This window comes from Gobio gobio (genome assembly GCF_949357685.1).
Source record: "Gobio gobio genome assembly, chromosome: 5".
Classification (NCBI taxonomy): Eukaryota; Metazoa; Chordata; class Actinopteri; order Cypriniformes; family Gobionidae; genus Gobio; species Gobio gobio.
Genome location: NC_137101.1, coordinates 26,583,878 through 26,603,074, shown reverse-complemented (window position 1 = coordinate 26,603,074; position 19,197 = coordinate 26,583,878). Strand labels below are relative to the sequence as shown.

The 19,197-nt window shown below is 37.2% G+C and overlaps 1 protein-coding gene across 1 annotated transcript in view; it reads right to left on the bottom strand.

Moving 5' to 3' along the window:
* The window catches only part of iqsec3a (IQ motif and Sec7 domain ArfGEF 3a), a 190,613-nt gene that overhangs the window by 137,177 nt on the left and 34,239 nt on the right, over window positions 1–19,197 (bottom strand). The window contains exon 2 of the mRNA XM_079817180.1: window positions 12,162–12,239. Coding sequence (XP_079673306.1) covers window positions 12,162–12,239 — 78 coding nt within the window. The remainder of the gene's footprint in view (window positions 1–12,161; window positions 12,240–19,197) is intronic.

The window sequence follows — 19,197 nt, the reverse complement described above, 5'->3', positions numbered from 1 at the left end:
AAAAACAGTGATTAAAAAAAATTAGCATGTGGGGGTTCTAATTACTAGTGCATTTGTGTGTTCATTAACCTCTGTGTCTTGAGTGGGCATTTCACAGCACCTGAAAGATGACCTTTAACTCTGTGTAATTGCTCTGTTTCAGACACCTGACCATATCATTACGAAAGACAAACTGTTTTACTTCTAGAGATGGTCTCGTCAGAATGCATTAGGTTGGATGTCTGTATAAATGCGCTATTACTATGGACTGCATTGGCCCACTGCTTTAACAATATGTAACATTTACATGACATAAGTCAAAAGGGAAAATTTAGCAATTTAACGGTGTATATTTCTTTTGTATTTTCCTTAATGTTACAAGAAGTTCAGAAAAGTCTTAAGATAAATTCTAAAAAAGTGCAATCATTATAAAATTATTACAAAGTTCTCAAACATTTTCCTAAGAACAATTTTTTTTTCTTCAGAAGAAAATGACAGGCTTTGATGTGATCCCTCTTCGATTTTATTACACGCCTCTGTGGAATACTTGATTTTGATTGGTCAACTGCTCCATCCAGCAGTATGCAATTCCTCGATAACAACCAGTAAAATCTGATAACACAGGATCATCCGAGTAACTGATCCAGCGCTATACGCTTGCTAGGAACACTTTTTTCTTCACGTAAGTTTTGCGTTTGGTGAGCTAATAAAATATTAAAACTCGAATCAATATTTTGTGTGCAATTATTTAATTATGACATCGGGGTATTACAGACTTGCTCTCGTTTCAAACAATCGCAGCTGCTGCCATTTTGCAACAATTGTTTGTACTGTAATGGATTTCGTGGAAATGTAATTAAGTGGTATAAATGTCTGTCTAGTAGTTTGAACTTGCCGCTTGCTAGTAACTGCTTTCTTTGCAGAATCTTTGCATTTAAAGACCTAATAAAATATTTAATCTCAAGTCAATATTTTGTGTCTAATTATTTAATAATGTGGCAAGTAGTCGTGTAATAAACAGGATAATGTACATCCAGTCGGTTTTTGAAGTGATCGTCTGGATGTGCATTATCCCTTTCGTAAGAACATTGCTTTCAGGAATTCAGTTTCTTCTTCTAAAGTTTTGTTTTTAGAACAATCTTAAGAAAAAACACATTTCACTCATATATTTATTTATATGTTGTATTTTTGATTCACCAGCTCAAAAGATTTGTAAATAAAAACCAGTACTCAATCCCAAAACATAGGTCCTGTTTACACCTGGTATTATGATACAATTTGGTCGATCTGATCACAAGTGGACGACACTAAATACTGGTGTAAACGGGATTGAAAACATTTTGAGCTTGTCCACTTTCGGCCACTTCCAGAGGTAGTTGAAAACACATTCGACCGCATTCTTTCGTAGTGTAAACGCTCATGTGGTCAAATACATTGAAACAGTCACAAAAGAACGCCTACGTTCCACCTACTGATCTGATGTGTAAATATTATGGGAAGCGCGCTAGCCAGACAGGATTTGTCAGTTGAAGACCCAAATTTGGTTTGAAGAGGAAAAACGTACCAAGCACAATATTCTCTCACCATTCCTGATTTCTAACACACACTCAACACGTTCGGTGTGGTCTTGCGGCTGTCAGAACAGAAACGAAAGCTGATGCTCTCTGTGTTTTTCCATCGTCTCCAGATGCGTTCATATGTAAATTGTGTGCGCTTATTTCGTCCATTAGACTGAAAGATCTGAAAAAGCCCATACATGTACCCGCCTATAGACCCTCCCCTTGAAGAAATAAGGACAGAAGTGGTTGAAAGTGGACAAAAGAGAAGGATTAAAACACCACATGTAAATGGGAATGTGTCTCCCTCATCGAATTGTGATCCAGTTGATCAAAACGAACAAAATCTTAATGCCAGGTGCACTGTAAAAAAATGTTTTGGTAAAAATTGTGACAATTGATCACTACATATTGGCCCAATAAATGACTTCCAAATAATTTCCCCCATGCAAAAAGATGCATTGTACTAATCATAGCTTAAGGTCTTAACTCAAAATTAAAATTGTATATTCACTGAACATATTTAATTGTGCTCAGTCAATCTATGAAGTCGAAGTGAAAAATCCATGTTGGCTGAACAAGTCCTACGTCCGAAAAACGGTATACGCATGCGCAAAATGCGCTTGGAAAAAATTTTGTGTGGAGACTTCAAATGCGGAGCCACGGGAGCGGCAAGCGCGAGCGGAGCCGAACCAGCAGGTGCTGAAGACTGAAACAGACATTCCCAAGAGAAAAGAGATATTCATCTCACAAAGACGTTGGTGAGTATTGAGCACTGAAATTATTCTCCAGAGTTTTGCTTTATGACCCGGTATGAAGTTTAAAAGACATTTTATAGAATCACGAGTTCATGCATTCATTGGTTTCATGAGTGTGTTCTCGTTTACTCTAAGGGTAGCCAATAGTTTTATTTTCCTTATGTCTTAAATGTCTAAAATGATAGGTAATAAGTAAATTAAGTCATTTGTGTGATATATGCGGCATGCGACCGTTGAACACGGTGCCGGAGATTGCATTTGGCGTCGACCTCTTTCAGGGTTTAAGTTATTGCCTTTTAATATCAAACACGTCAAGCTCGATTTTCTTATTCATCCATTCATTTGTCTCATCCTCATTATATAATGAAGAACTTCTGTTCTGTCATTTGCCAGATGTGATGCAGGGAAACTTTGCCATTAATGTTAGTTTTTATTTTTATTTGCAGGTTTTTAGATTGCAGTGCCGTGTTTTCTTCACCACTTTAAGACATCCTGTTATGCAGAAGACTTCTTGAATATTCAGAGTTTTCCTTATTGAAAATAAGGTATTTTCACCAAATATCCTGTGTTGGAATTTACTTGTTAATAAAGTAATGTGATAAAATGTCAACCCTGTTGTCTGTGTTCTGTATTTTGCTTAATATATTTATGTTTTTAGTCATTTTTGTCTTTTGGGACAGTGAGAAATAAACAATTGTTACTACAATTTTAAATATTTAATTGGACCAACCTCACAGTTTCACTGTAAAACATTTCTCCAATTCAAAATTTTCTAGTGAGCGATTGAAAAATTGGCCAAATTGAAAAATTTAGATGTGATCGGTCAATAGAAAATTTTAAATTGGAGAGGCCTGACATTTTTTACAGTGTTGGTAAATTACATTTTTTCATTGGCTCAACATATTATTTCTAAATGAGCCCATGTTAACAGGCTGTTGCCACAATTTATAAAATTCAATTCACAGAAATTCAATTTGGCCAATTGAAAAATTTAGATGTGACCAGTCACTAGAAAATTTTGAGTTGGGAAGATTATACATTTTTTACCAATTAAGAACCACTTATCTATATGCTAATGTACTACTACATGTTGAACAATTCTCTCTTCAATACAGTATGTACGTGCGTTTAACGGGAAGTATGTCAAGAAAACAGCACTTGTCAAACTATTGTAAGGACTTCAAACACTTATTCCTGGTAAAATGTTGTGATGGTATAGAGTATGCTTAGTATAGGGGTTAAAGATCTTTGATACAAACATGACTTTTGTAACCGAAATAGTGAGAATTCTGTGCAGAGTAGATGAATTGGTTTAATTTTTTTTAGCACCCAGCGTGGTTATACTAATTAATGAGTTGTTAATTTTATCAATTAACAACACTCTGCAAACCCAGCACATTAAGTGAGCCAACTGTCATAGACAGCAGGAACAAATGTGTTGGGATTATATTCAGTCTGTGCTAAAAGCAGGATCATTTGATGATGTGAATCACTAAATCTAATGAGTTTCTTCTGCCATTAACACTGCTAAAATGGAGGTTCACTGGCAAAGGAAAAGATCTGTTGAAATATTTCAAAAATGAGTTTTTAATATCGACTATATGCACTACTAAACAGAGATCAACCAATCAGAAGAATCCATGGGAACGATAAACAAGAACTTACCGGCATCTTCCTACTTTTTTTGTATTCTGAATGATGTAGTTTGCCACTCTCAAACTCAAAAACTTGTTTATTTGTATATATTGTAACATATTGCATCTTATTTTTATAATCAGTGACTATATTCAGTAGTATTGTATTGTTTTTGTCACCTGTTTTTAATATTCCCTGATGTTAATGAGAGTTGAATGACTGATTATCTGTTCAGTTACTCGGATCATTATGCTAGAATGTGCAAACTAATTAGCATACTACATCTCATTAAAGCGTGTCTAAGTGCCGAGAGGAAGTGGTATTCAATTGAGAAAGTCAAGAATATGAATACTGTCATGCTTCTCAACAGTAATGGAGTTCCATAAAGAAAGCAATACATTTCAAATTTTAAACATGATTTCATGAATACCTAATATTAATAGGTAATTCTAGTCAGTGCATTCTACCACATAATAGCCTTCTAGTCTCTGTACAGATGTCCCTGTGCATACATATTGTGTGAAATGCTGTTGTTGGTTCAATTTAAACTTGAATTATGGAGTTTCAAGGTTTATTAGTGTAAATTACCCAGACGTTTAATGCTTCTACAGCTGAGATCCTCACAACACATTCCTTGAGTTTGTTTGGCAAATTTTTTTTTTGATGCATTTAGCTACTGATAAGAGAACACTGTTGTATGCTCTGTACATTTTTCCATGTTTAAGGGCCCTATCATTTTTAGCCTGACACAGTTATCATTTTCACATCCAGCACACCGTGGTTTAAAGGGGTCATGAACTGAGAAATCAAATTTTCCTTGAGCTTTTGACATATAAGAGGTCATCAAGAATATTCAGAACTGAAAACTTCCTTGTTAGTCCAATAAAAGCTTTTATTGACACCAGGCCCAGCAAACTGTTTTTCAAAGTGGGGATCTATGACGACAAAGGGAGGTAAGCACCGCCTCTGCAGAAGAAGATCCACGCCTACTTCATCACTGGCTGTTTAGCCCCGCCCACTGATTCACGCATGACATGCAATAGAATAGCTAGCCTAAGGCCTACGTGGTGTTAAACCAGATCGAGCTACCATGCAAAAAAACATGCTGTTGAGGATTACAAAATAGTGTGCCGTGCCTGGGCTCAACAGTAATGCAACATTACAGTAAGTAACTGTGTTAATGCCTGATCTGAAATTTAATGATTCATGTAGTCAGATGTTCTTTGTCTGTGTGTCAGTAAATCACCAGTGACTAAACATCAACTTGCATTGTTTCCTTTAGTAGGATGAAAATAATCTGTTATTTAATGGTGATTAAATTCTATAAAGAAAGCGATCAAAGAAAGCTCCCTTTGCAATCGTTGAAGCAGCGCGAGCTGCAGGTGTCAATCAAACAAACAGCACGAGTTTATCAGTAACTCCTGTTATATTCAACGAATCTCATAACTATATCACATTTGCACTGTTAGTGAAGATGAAAGCATTCATTAGTGTACAGAAACTGAGTTGCAATGATGAGATCACTGCTTTCATGTGCTCAACATGTCTGTGATCAGCTACAATGATCATCACTGCAACCTTCCATGCCACAATCTGAATATAATGCCATAGATCTCAAAATATAATGCCATAGATATAAATATAATGCCATAGATATAAATGTAATGCAACACTTCTCACGATTAGTTAACCATGAGAGCTGTAATAGTAAAAACGCGCTAAAAGAGAGAGTAATAATTAGCTATTTCAAATGGAAAGACGTTAGCCAATCACAGCAGTGGGTGTTTAAACTGAAGTCTCACATAAGACACACCCCTTTAAAAAGAGCGTTCAGAGCAGGGGGCTAAAATCAGGATAGGAAAAATGCCTTTTATGTATAAATTATTAACATTTTTAATGTAAAAAGCATTCTAACATTATAAGTGCAACCCAGGAAATATCATAAAACAATAAAACAACGCAGTTCATGACCCCTTTAAATAGCAAATGCACTCGCACCCATGTGTTTGTCCATGGGCATGCTGGTTTGAAAACAAGATGTGTTCAGGCCAAGCCTGCAGCACTCCTGTAAATAACTGAACCCTAGGCGCCTCGATTGAAAGTGGTTGGTCCCAGTATAGGTCATAACCCCTCCCCCTCTGTGGATTCTAATGGATGCGAGATAAACTAAACAATCAAATTACACTACATATAATTTTTCCCCAAAGTTGGTTTCTATCATTTTAGGCAGTTTTTATCACAATGATTTCACTGAGGCACCAACTGACTTTTTCAGGATTTTGGGGAGGAGATTGGAGCTTTAGCTTTAATTTCAACATTTCCATAACTGTTTATTTCACACCAACATAATGAATTGTGCTGCATCTGCAAGAGTGTGGGTGGGCTTTTGATATCGCGCCTCTACTTCCTGCTCTCTACAGCGCAGATTCCGGTCCCGAAATCACTACTGCGCAGACTCGGTCCCAAATCTGCGCAAGATGTCAGCGCTTTATTCAGACCTCTGGAGGCTTCAATTACTTCAGCGGAAGCCAATGAAGTTGTGTCATCCACATTTTTTTACAGTCTATGGTTCAGGCGCATTGTTGGCGCATTGCTATTTTGAGGCAACTGAAAACGTAGTATTTTTTGTTTTATTTAAAGGGCGTGTAGTAATATGCCCTTATAGGTGGGTGCACAACATGTGTACACTCTGCTTATTACACACAGGGACATGCAGCAGCACACAAAAAAAAATTTAAATATTAAAAATGAAAGGATTCCTCTCTGGAGAAGCGTTCAGTCTTTCCGCTGTAAATAGCGAATCTGCCATGGTGCAAGCGCAACTGGCTTTTAAAGGGAATGGGAGATTAGACTCTGATTGGTTTATTGCACCTTACGCCCAAAACACACCCATGACTCATTAAGAGACTAGGTACAATCCTTTTGGACCATGCGCCTGGCGTGCCAAACTTTTTTCCGTCATTAGCAAAAGTGGATTCGGACACGCCACACATGCACTTGCGCCAATGCACTTTATGCGCTTAGAACGTTAAAATAGGGCCCTATGCCTCTTCCAGAATTCCACAGATTTTTCACCTAAAATTAGAGAGAAAAAGAATCTGCAGATTCCTTTTGCAAAACTCAATTATGTGAGTTTTTGCATTTACCTAGATTTGGTAGAACTTTTATTCAAACTAAACTGTGCATTCAGAGTTTACTTTTCATCAGCAGCCTGAGTGTGATTTGTTATCTTAAAGACAAAAGCCACTATGCCGTAATGGCTGTGCTGTGCGTTTTTTATAGGAGGGCCGCAGCTGCAGCTTGTCATGGTGTGTTTCTTGAAGCAATTTTTCTCTCTGCAATTCCCTTCTTTCTGGTCCTGGCAGATATTAAACTAACAATACCTCTCCCAACAATCCCAGGCCAAAGGGAAAAGCTGCAGACAGTATCTCAGTATCTAAATTTTTCAGTTATTTTGCATTGGTAACAAGCCTCCACTGTCGTTCCTCTTTGGGATTGTCAGATGTCAAGAGAATAAATCCCCCAAACTGAGCTTTTCTTTTAAAAGGATACATTTTCTGCCCAGTGTCCAGTGAATCTTTTCAATCTGGCACACACGATCTCTCTGCACAGCAAAAAAACACTGATGATCTGACAACACGACAAACATGTATTTCGGATTTTAGCTATCTTCATTGTGAAATTCTTGAAAGTTCCTTCACGAGGATGTGTGTGTGATTTTTCTGCCAAATCTGCGAGTGAAAATTCTCAATGACGAACTGTAATAAATACAAACATGATTCTTCACCATATTGTTTGCCATCATGGTTGGTGAATAAATGTGGTCTGTGCTACAACATAAAGTTTAAAAAAAACATAATTTGAAAGAAATTTCACTTTTTCACGTTTTAGCTTTTGAGAGAATGAAGCTTAAGGTTTTACCAGTTTTCATAATTTGTAAAGAAGTTGGAAAAAACCTACATAGCCGCTGTCTCTTTGCACTGTTTTCAAAAATGAAAATGGCTAAGAAAAAGACAACGACGAATATCGTTCTTTGCAGTCTATCTGTACGAATTTGTATTTGTGAAACAATCTGCAGTTTGTCTTATTAGCAACTGAATTGCTTCTCATTAAATCTCTAATGTGAAGTCAAATTACAAAGCACTCACTTAAACCATGCATTCCCAGAAGTCCTATTAATGGTAAGTAGTGTTCAATTTACTCTTATCAATACAACTGTAATCAATAAAAATACAAATGTATTGATTTCCCATGTGATGAAGCTATCATAGCTGGTTAAAAGAAGTCCTTGTGCCACCTGCAGGCACACCTATCATTTTTTTGAGCATTTTTGACCATTATCGTGCAGCCCTATTTGTTGGTGATTATTTGCTAGAGTGTGTAGCAAATGACTATTTCAAGAGTGTGTATAAAAAAGCAGACACACAAACACAACAAGGAGCCGCTAGTCTACGCCATTAACATGCAGCAACACCACTGCTGGTTTCCCCTCAAAGCTGGCTATGAATGATGAAACATGAAATTATGATGTGTAAAATGACTTCAATGGAAATCAAAGATGTTTTATGCCAATATGCTGTTATTGTAAAAATTCAGATTTTTAAGTTTGTTTTTTTCAAAATCCCTAATCCAAGACCAAAATGTCTGTCTGTAGATCCAACTCCAAATTTGGCACAGTATTTCAGATTGTTCTAACATAACAGGCCTTATTTTTTCTACCACCCTTAAGGTTTAACAAGCTGTATCTGAATGAGGCTTGGGAGAGAACCCTTAAGCAGTTCTGAGTTATTCTGTTTTATATCATACAATAGTGCTGATATTACATCGTAATAACAACATTATAACACATATGGTGCATTGGTGAACTATGAGTAAGCAGAACATGACATGAATGATTTGGTGCTTGTCAACGCAGCAGTGTGATGAGGAGAGAAACATGAACACTGACTCATTGACAAACAGTCAAAAGTGACAGACAACAGAAAACAAGAACTAATTTTCTCTCAAAGCAAACAACCAGCAACTCAAGGACTGCCGTCTGTGCCCTGTCTGAAGTGGTTTGCTTCTCTGTACCCGAGAGCTCCTTGAATTCTGTGTTATTGGACATTCAGCATTCTTATTGTTGGAAGAAACTCTTAATTTTGAAATACAGTGTTAACATTCAGTAATCAGGTCTAGCTATATTTTATTATTATTACTTTTTTTTTTCTTCAAACTGGCCAATGTACTATCACATAGGAATTTCGGTCCCTCTTTATATAAGGTGTCTTTCAATACTATGTACAAACATTTTAAATTAATCATTTGCAATACACTTATTGTGTACTGTACATACATGTTTTTACATTATACTTATATTTAAAAAAATATATAATATAATTGAATTTCTATGATTACATTTATAATTACACTGTTGACCACTCCCTTACACCTTAATCCACCCTTAAACCAAACCATACCACCAAACCTGTCCCTAACGTTTCCTGTATCATTATCAGATCATTATGTTTTAATTGAATATCAAGCAATTCAGGAATAACACTTTATTTTGATGGTCCCTTTTGAACATTCTGTTGACACGTAACTTTGTGACTACATGTCAACTAGCAGTCATTAGAGTACTAGTAGACTGTCTGCTTAAAGCATTAGTTCACTTCAAAATGAAAAAATGTCCTGATAATTTACTCACCCCCATCTAATCCAAGATGTTCATGTCTTTGTTTCTCCAGGCGAAAAGACGTTACGATTTTTGAGGAAAACATTCCAGGATTTTTCTCCACATAATGGATTTCAATGGCAACCAATGGTTGAAGGTCCAAATCAATGCAGACAAAGGACTTCGAAAGGCTTCGAAGGGTCTTATCTAGTGAAACCATCTGTCATTTTCTAAAAAAATAAACATTTGTATACTTTTTAACCTCAAATGCACAAATTCGGTGTTGTTCTTCTTCACAACATATGACGGCAATCACTTTGGAAAGTTCACGGCCGTGACGTATGTGGAAGTACCGACCCAGTGTTGAAAAACTCCATCTCACGTTCTCCTCCAACTTTAAAATTGTCCAACAATCGTTGTTTAACCTTTATTTTTGTAAAGGGTGTTTGATATAGTCTTTGTACGTTCGTTTTAACACTGGGACAGTACTTCCAAGTACATCACGTACCTGACCTTTCCGACGTGATGACATCAAACGTCGTAACGAAGGAAAACACAGAAGTCGTGCATTTGAGGTTAAAAATTGTATAAATATTTTTGGTTGGTTTCACTTGATAAGACCCTATTCCTTGGCTGGGATCATGCAGAGCCTCTGAAGCCCTTCAAAGCCCTTTGAAACTGCATTGATTTGGACCTTCAACCCATTGGTTGCCATTGAAATCCATTGTGGAGAAAAATCCTTGAATGTTTTCCTCAAAAAATGTATTTCTTTTCGACTGAAGAAAGAAAGACATGAACATCTTAGATGAGATGGGGGCGAGTAAATTACCAGGAAATTTACATTTTTAAGTGAACTAATCCTTTAATATAACAACAAAATTAATTTCTAAGTTTCAGATCAGATAGAAATAGATCCTTAAGCTAATAATTTGTGCAGCTGGAATTATTGAATCTTCTTTCTCAGCCCATGAGTGGCAGAGGATTTGAAACTCATACAAACACGTTCCAATGGATAAATGCCATGTTATTTCTACCTCTGCAGTACACACTGTCAAGACAAACCTAAGGGAGATGTGCGATTGCATTTTTCTTCCATCCTCCACTCTGGCAATCTGTCTGGTTCTAATTCAATAACTTGTGCCCTCTGTGGCGTTTACAGTGTGATTTAGAGGCGTCTCTGTGGGCGACTGCGGTGTTCCAACCAAAATAACAATGGCCAGTGCTACAGGAGAGAAAGGCCCTCATCAATACCAGTTTGCTTTAGCTGCTGTGCTCATCACTTCTTTGATTCTTTCCTTTTCGAATACAACCTTTCCAAACAATCGAGATCTACAGAATAGGGAGTGCTGTCCTTAATGACTATTGACGCCTTCCCACCAATTCAAGCCGATTTGCAAAGCTGCACAACAACAGGAATTTGGGGGTTATAATGTTTTATTAAAAAAATGATGTGCTATATTACAAGATAATAAGATAATAAGCAAATAATGTTGATTTATCTGATGATGGTTTTAATACTTAAACCTATGGTAGATGATAAATGTTGAATACATAATAATGGTTCATACTAGACAGCACCAACAAATCTGTACTTGTTTTTGTCCTATATATCATATTTTGTTTGTTGCTCTTAGTTTTGTTAAATACTTTATGGGCCAGATTTACTAAACAGGGCAAATTAGTGTGAAAGCGCAATTCCAAAAAAGCACCGATGGGAGTGGAATGTTCAGCGTGCAATCTACTGATGACGCTCAAATTAAATAATACAGACGCAGCCGGATCATTTCCATAATGACCAACACAATCTACCAAGAGCAGTGCAAATTAGCATCTGGTTTAAGACATGCTTTTTTTTTTGGCTGTTAAATAATAGTGCAGATACCAGTGAACTGACTAGCGCAAACCTTAGTAAATTACCTTATATGATTCATTTAAATACTCTCCTCCAATAAATTTTGCGTCTGAAAGGGAAACTACTACAAATGCATATGCAATAAGGTCGGCCACAAAAAAAAATTGCTTCCATTCCCTTTCAGCGTAAAATTTTATCTTTAGCAAATCCAGTATAATTTGTTTAACGCCAAAAAAGGGTTTGCACTGGTGCAAGCTGTTAGTGAATCTGGCCCTAAGTGACTAAAGAGGCCATAGATGGGGATCTCCAGTTGATTGATTTGGGCAATCATCACAAAGCAAGATGCTTATCATGATACTTGTGTAAACACAGATATGCTAACAGAATGGGAAATTACTCTGACCAAAGTTTTTTTTAGTCTCTAGCTAAGCCAACTGAGCGGAACTTATGCCTCCCGACAAACATGGCAGTTATACATTAGATACACATGTTTTTCTTTTGGCCTGATTTAGAGGGAAATTATATCAGTGTTTGCTCTGTCAAGGTCACAGCTAACTGTGATGACAGGAGCTGAATTTACTGTAGGGAGACAAGGCATGAAAAGACTCACAACCACTTCAGGACGGGTATATCTAGGGCAGTTGTGTTGCCTAGCACCATCAGAAACACAGTCTTTCCTGTGGCAATGGAGTTTTTGGTCAGGAGGCACCAACAAACCCACCTACCTGGGTACACAGGCCTGAGAGTCAGACTCAGGAGCTTCCGGAGCGGGACAGCAGAACTGGTGTAGAACTGTCTGGTTCCTGTAAGAAAAGAGATAGGTAAATGGTAACGCTGAGTAACGTCTTTTCCCCAGCTCTAGCTCTTGTTCATTATAAAGAAGAACGAAAGTGGGTCATTACAGAAGCAGTGAGGGACTAACTACCAGACCTCTTGCCAATACCTCAATCCCCAAAAAGGAAATAGTGTGAAAATACTGTCAAACATGAAAACTGTGTTATATATTGTTGATGTGCTAAAAGTTTGCTATAAATATCATACTTTAGCTGCTAGTTATGTTAATCCAAGTGGGCCTACATAACTTTTGAACCAACATAGGCTTGTTCCTCTGTCTCCATTTTTTGCAAGACATTTACAACTCAATACAATTTCCAGCTGAATAAAACACCAATAACTTTTATTTCATTTCACACAAATTATGTGTACATAGGCAGATTATTGGTTATTAAAGACTTATTTTTGCTTATTTGTTCCTTGCACAATACTATGTTATGACCTTAAAACACTTTTATCATACTGCATGATTTGTAAACGAATGCATTTTCACATTTCACATTTGCATCACATGATCAGCTCAATATGTATGGCTTTTCTGACATAGTAAACTTGCTCATTAGCTCACCTAGTATATCATTGTAATTGTGGTGCAGAGCGCTTGGGTATGAGTCACAATAAAAGAGATAAAAGACTAAAATGCCATGGATGCGTCAACCAATGCATTTTATCTCATGTTTGCTTTTGTTGACACTATAGGTTAGGTTTAGGATAAGGCTTTGCAATAATTTTGTGTCACTTTGTATCTAAGTTGCATTTAACTGAAACACATGATCGGAGGCTCTAAGTAAAATACTCAATGCAAAATTGTTATATTCTAAAGTAGAACAACACAATGTAATCATCTGATTGCAGACTATACTTATGGTGTTCTACTGTGACACAAATAGGCTTGAAGCTGACCTAGAACAGCTTTCCACAAGGATACTAGTGCATCAATCTTCAAACTGTCCTGTTTACTGTGTAATGGCATGTTAAATGAAAGCTAATACTGTATATTTGGCTTCATACAAGACATCATTGTATGCCATATATAAGATTGTATTGTGCTATATTAAATTAACCTGTAAAGGTGCGGTAATATTAGTAGTAGTATTATGTTGCTCTGCCCAAAATACTATAATTAGTCTTCAATTTATTCTTGTGGCATAGATGTAGCTGACACATTAGGCCATTGATAGTACTTATTTTTTTATTTGTAAAACTGTGTAAAATATTCACCATTAAAATACTGAGTGCACCTTTAAAATTGAGAAATTTTCCTGTAATGTTGGTCCTGAAATATAGAAGTAGTAAAGCATTACATTATCACAAAGGTACTGTAAACTGAAAAGGGCCTGCAATTGTGGTTCCCCAGTTTGCATGACAAGTTTGCCAGAACATTAAACATCATCTGCTGAGCTAACTGCTGTCTGATTCTCCAAAAATATCTGTTTGAGTCATTTTCCTGAATTTCACACACGAGAATCTTTACAATAAAACCTCATGGGCAACAATAAAGTTTAATGAGCGAACACAGATATGCAATAATGCAGCAAAATAATACTGTAGAGGGTCTATAAAATTACAAAACCAAAAAGGTGATTTTTGGAAGTTTTTTATTTTTTTTTATTTTTTTGGAAACTGATATGCATTACTATTTATACTGCAACGTAACTGTGTATTACAACAACTTTATTTGCCAGTTTTTAAACTGTTTAATTTACTGTTTAATGTCAAACTGCAACCAAATATTGCACCCATAACATGTACAAGTTATCGTATATTGTTAAAATAGGAGTTTACAGTTCTGACAGTGGGTCAATATGGGTATTTGATTAACTGTGTGTTCACTCAATAATTATTATTTTGATTATTGATTGCTAAATGATGGTGTCTGAGATCATTTTAGAAAAGTGTCTTTAACCTCTTAAAATAAGTATGAAAGAAATAAAAAAGTATATGTTACCCATTTCACAGGGTAATATGACTTTCAAAAAATGTACTTTCAAAAGAAAATGTTGTAGTTAATTTTGAAACAAACAGAGATTAATAACACAAACATTCAAGCACAAGCTTTGGCTTTCACTTTTGATTAGGTCTCAAGTCAGAATATTTTCATGGTCTTGGTCTTATCATGGTCTCAACTCAGGCCTCGGCCTGAACTCAGATGAGCTGGTCTCGACCACAACATTGACCCAAAACTATATGAGTATAGTATATACGACACGTAGATATAATTTCACCATCATGTGTGCAAAAAGCATTGAAAAGTAGCTGATAGATAGCTTTCTCCAGGTATTGTTGTCATATTTGATGCTTGAAATACAGATTGTAATTTCTATTTTTATATTTGTATTTGCTCACAATTCTTCTTGTGAATGACTGTCCACTCACAGGACAAAAGCTGTTTGCCCTACAATGCAGATGGACAGCAAAGTGAAAATCTGCTTCTAGAGAGAGAGAGAGAGAGAGAGAGAGAGAGAGAGAGTTTCCACTGCAGGAACTTTCCCCAGGAACTAGGAACTTTGGGGCGGTACTCTGTTTGTTTCGGTCTAAATGAAGTTCCAGGTAAATATTTCCCCCTCCAAACGGCCCTGCTTGCGAGGTAGTACTTTCCCACGTCTCTGGACTAATTTGCCTAATCTTCACGGTACTTTAAACCGCAGTGGAAACGCAGACAGTAGCAGGTCTGGGGGGAAAAAAAGTTCCTGTAAAAAAAGTTCCTGGTACAAATTGTTCCGGGTAATTTCGGTGGAAACAGGGCTTAAGAGAGAGCGAAATGAAAGGACAGTCATTCTGAGAGAGAGATGTTACCCATGCAACTCTACCTCGAAACCCTCTAGGCAGGACACTAGACCAGACGAACCTCTCACGAAGGACAAACGGCCATGTCAATTCAAAAGCCACCTCATGCCCCTCTTCTTCCTAATACCAAACACTCTACTCGGCTGCTTTCTGCTTTCATCTCCAGATATGAGAGTGCCATCATAAACAACATGTCCATAAACACCACCTCATCCACACCAAAGCCTCTGCCTCCTTTTTTCCCTCTTCAATGCTGCCGGTCCTCCAGTCGGTCAGAGCAAATAAAAGAGGATTTGGCATAAAGGGGGTAAGTCGTATTACTCAAGATGTCATATGGCTGAGTTAATAAAAGTTATGCTGTTATTTTAGCTCAACAGACTTTCGACATGTAGGGGGCAGAAATCCCATTTGCTAAGACAGATCATCTCTCTTACTCCTTCAACCTCTATTTCAACCCTTTAACTCTTCTCTGCAATTACTTGAAGAGTAATTCAGAGTGATTCATTCTTGTCCCTGTTGGAGAAGTACCACTGGATTTAATGTCAACTCAAGGATATAGCAGCAGGAGGCCATCGGGGAATGGAAGTACCTCCCTACTAGACTATAGGCCAGAAACTATTTAGATTTTTTTTTTCTCATGTTAATCACTGTGTGATTATCAGTTCCAGTTTATTATTGGTTACACTTTATTTAAAGGTGTATTTTTTTACAGTGAACTGCATGTACGTACTATAGGAGTAGGGTTAGGATTAGGTTTTGGTTTAGGGTTAGCTGCATGTAATTACGCATAATTTATAGGTATATATTGTGTAACAAGAACAGTGTAAAATTGCGTGTTACCTTTTAATCCCAAAGGGAGGTATATTTGGAACAACAAAAAACACCCTGTTTCTATTGAAAGTTATGATTAAAGGGGGGGTGAAATGCTGTTTCATGCATACTGATCTTTTGGCACTGTTAAAGACTTGGATTCCCATGCTAAACATGGACACCGTTTCATAAGCTCAGGTGGACGTTTGATGGGAGTATTTCTTTGCCAAAATTAGTACTTCCTGTTAGTCATAAGTTTCGGAAAGTTTTTTTCGATCATGGGTCCGCTTGACGTCAACAGGGCGGAATTTCCTTATATGGGCCGTACGGACAATTCTACCGGAAGAGCGCGCGCGCGCGCGAGAGAGAGCGCGTGAAAGCAATAGGCTACGCCCATCAAAGCGCTGGCTCGTACAGATGGAATTTGCTTTTCCGGATCAACAACTGAGTTGCGCAAATATTTATGTCTGTTCCCTGCATTTCGGTGCCGATTGTTTTATAAACAAGACCCAGTTCGACGCCGGATTTTCAGATCGCCTAATACTGAAGGATGGAGCGGTCCCAACGATAAAGGTCCCAACGTTGGAACCGCAGGTTTGACTGCTTCAAATGTCTGTTTTTGCCTATGCCCATCAAGTAACGTTAGCCCAAACATGATCACGTATTGATCAATGGAGCATGCGATGTATATTGTGTACATTTGTTTAGCTGGCCACTATATGTGTATGTTTGTGTATTGTAAAAGCACTCCAAACAACAATACACAAAGAATGGGGAAATATGTTGAACTAAATAAGCGCGGTTCTTCATTCAAATGCGCTACTATTCCATGTCTTTCTATGTAAACACTAGCCTGACGCGCAAAACCAGTCCGCTTACTACAAATCATGTCTTCACAAACCACGCGTAAACACACACACACACACACACACACACATTGTAACACTCGCGCTTGACATGGTGTTCTAAATAACACAAGCCGCTAAACATATTATATAGTTAGTGTAACTTATACCACATAGTCGACGTCCTGCTCTAGTCGTTTTTGCTGCTGCTCCTGTTCAACTTCAGCCTCTGGGTCTGATTCCGGATCATAGATGTATGGCTGTATCTGATTAAAAGCCATTTTTTATGTTGAATAAAGTTTTTTTTCCGCTTTTAGGGATGACGCAGCTCTCAGACGCACTCAACACAGTAACAGCGGCGCGCGCTCGACATTCTTTAGCTCCGCCCACACGATACGCCCCCAGCCGCACAGCTTTTTCCGGAAAGACTCGGAACAGCGCATCTTTCTTTTATAATTATAATAAAAATAAAGACTTTTCGGAGATATGCAGGATGCAGTGCTACTCTATAGGTACTCAAGATTGACATGAGACTGACTGAAACTGAGTGTTCCCCCCCCCCTTTAATATTAGGGGTGCACCAAAATTTCGGCTGCCGAAAATGTTCGGCCGAAAATGGCATTATCGGTTTTGGGCCGAAATAAAAATAACAGCCGAAAACGTAAACCGAAAATGAATGTCACCCGCCCATTTTTCCATGTCCGCAGGTTGAAGCGACCCCAATTATGTGATATTTAGACCCAGGAATGCAAATTTTAGCAGGCAACCCTGCCAAAAAAAACACATATTTTACCCCCCAAATGCCGTTTTTCCCGGAGAACAGTGACAGACAATGAGAGACTATTCAGTGCAGTATCTCATGTTCTTAATGAGAACCATTCTGTGATTTTGTGTGCAGTTATTCAGATAATTGTGGATCTTTTTTGGCACAACTGTTAAATTTGTTTTTAATTTTTTAATGAATTTTATTTGATGGAGCATAAAACTTGAAGAATAATTTTATTTGGTATTATTATTTATGTTTATTGTTAAAAATATTTTAGGTTTTGTTATGGAACTTAATAAAAGTTTGATTAATCTATTGGTTCATGATTTTTTTCGTTTCAGATACATTAAATATATATATATACATTTTTAAAAGAAGCCATTTTCGGTTTCAGTTTCGGTTTTCGGACAAGTGCATCGTAAATTTTCGGCCCAGAATTTTCATTTAGGTGCATCACTAATTAATATCTCAGTGTATGTAAGCAATAAGGTACTAAAGGCTAGCATCGCATCGTGCCTAACAACGCCCTTCAGCCGTGACTTATTAACGATACAGCACAGCCTCTCGTACCTTATTGCTTTTATAAAACGATCACCACACAATACAAATATTAAAGCCAAAAAATATGTATAAATGCAACTTTCATGAAGTAAAATCACTAAAAGCCTTCCTTCCGCTGAAAAAAAAATAGTCTCTGACCATGCAATATAAATTACCAGACACAACTGACAAATGACTTGCGCAATCAGTGTCAGGGCATGGGAAAACCCCTTAACTGTTAAAAGGACAAGATATCGCAGCGGACATTCAAACTGATTTTTTATGAACATATGACTGACCTGAAAGAATATGCTAAATCTGAATGCAGGTAATACACTCGCTTACTCTATCTCTCTCTCACAATACTCTACTCTACATTATACAGTAAGCTGCAATGAATAATATCAATGAGAACAAATATGTATACGTTGTTAACAGTGGCTGCTAAGGGTGATGTTGTAGTGATACACAGAACCGTTGGGTGAAGCGGTCATAGCCGCATTTTATTGTGAATAAAACACAGCGATTGACCAATCAGAATGACACAATGGCACTGCAAAATGCTATGCTAGTGTTTTTGGTTCATGGTGCCACTCAAGTTGCTGACTCTGAATCTAACAAAAGCACCAGAACATCCCCCTTTCTCCACCATGTTTGACAGTTGGTGTCACAAAATGAGGAATCTTCGTATTTGTTGGTGTACAAAGAGCCAATCCGCATTGTTGTAACATAATCTTCCTATATGCAATTACTCAGACTCAAAGAAAACTGTAGATCACATAATTGCTATGCCAATAACTGAGCAACTATTGATATGAATGGGAATGCAAACAAACAGGACATCTTTCTCCAGCCACCTTGGTTTATGACAACCACATTTCAAAATCCAACATTTAAATTATGAGTTTGTAGCTTGGGAAGTAACCTTCCTCTACAGAGAAACCTTCCTGTACATTATAAGGTTATGGGCACAAAGAAAAAGCATAATGATACATATGGCTGCCAATTTAATCTGTTAATTCAGCATTATTATTACAATAAATTTACCACAGTTGTTACCAAATTTCGGAAGAGATGAAAGTATGGTTGCTAATTAATTATTATTGTTAATGGTCCTGCTAATTGTGTTTTTGTTAACGGGTGTGACTTGACACTAGATTGTTAATAGGTTAAGGACTA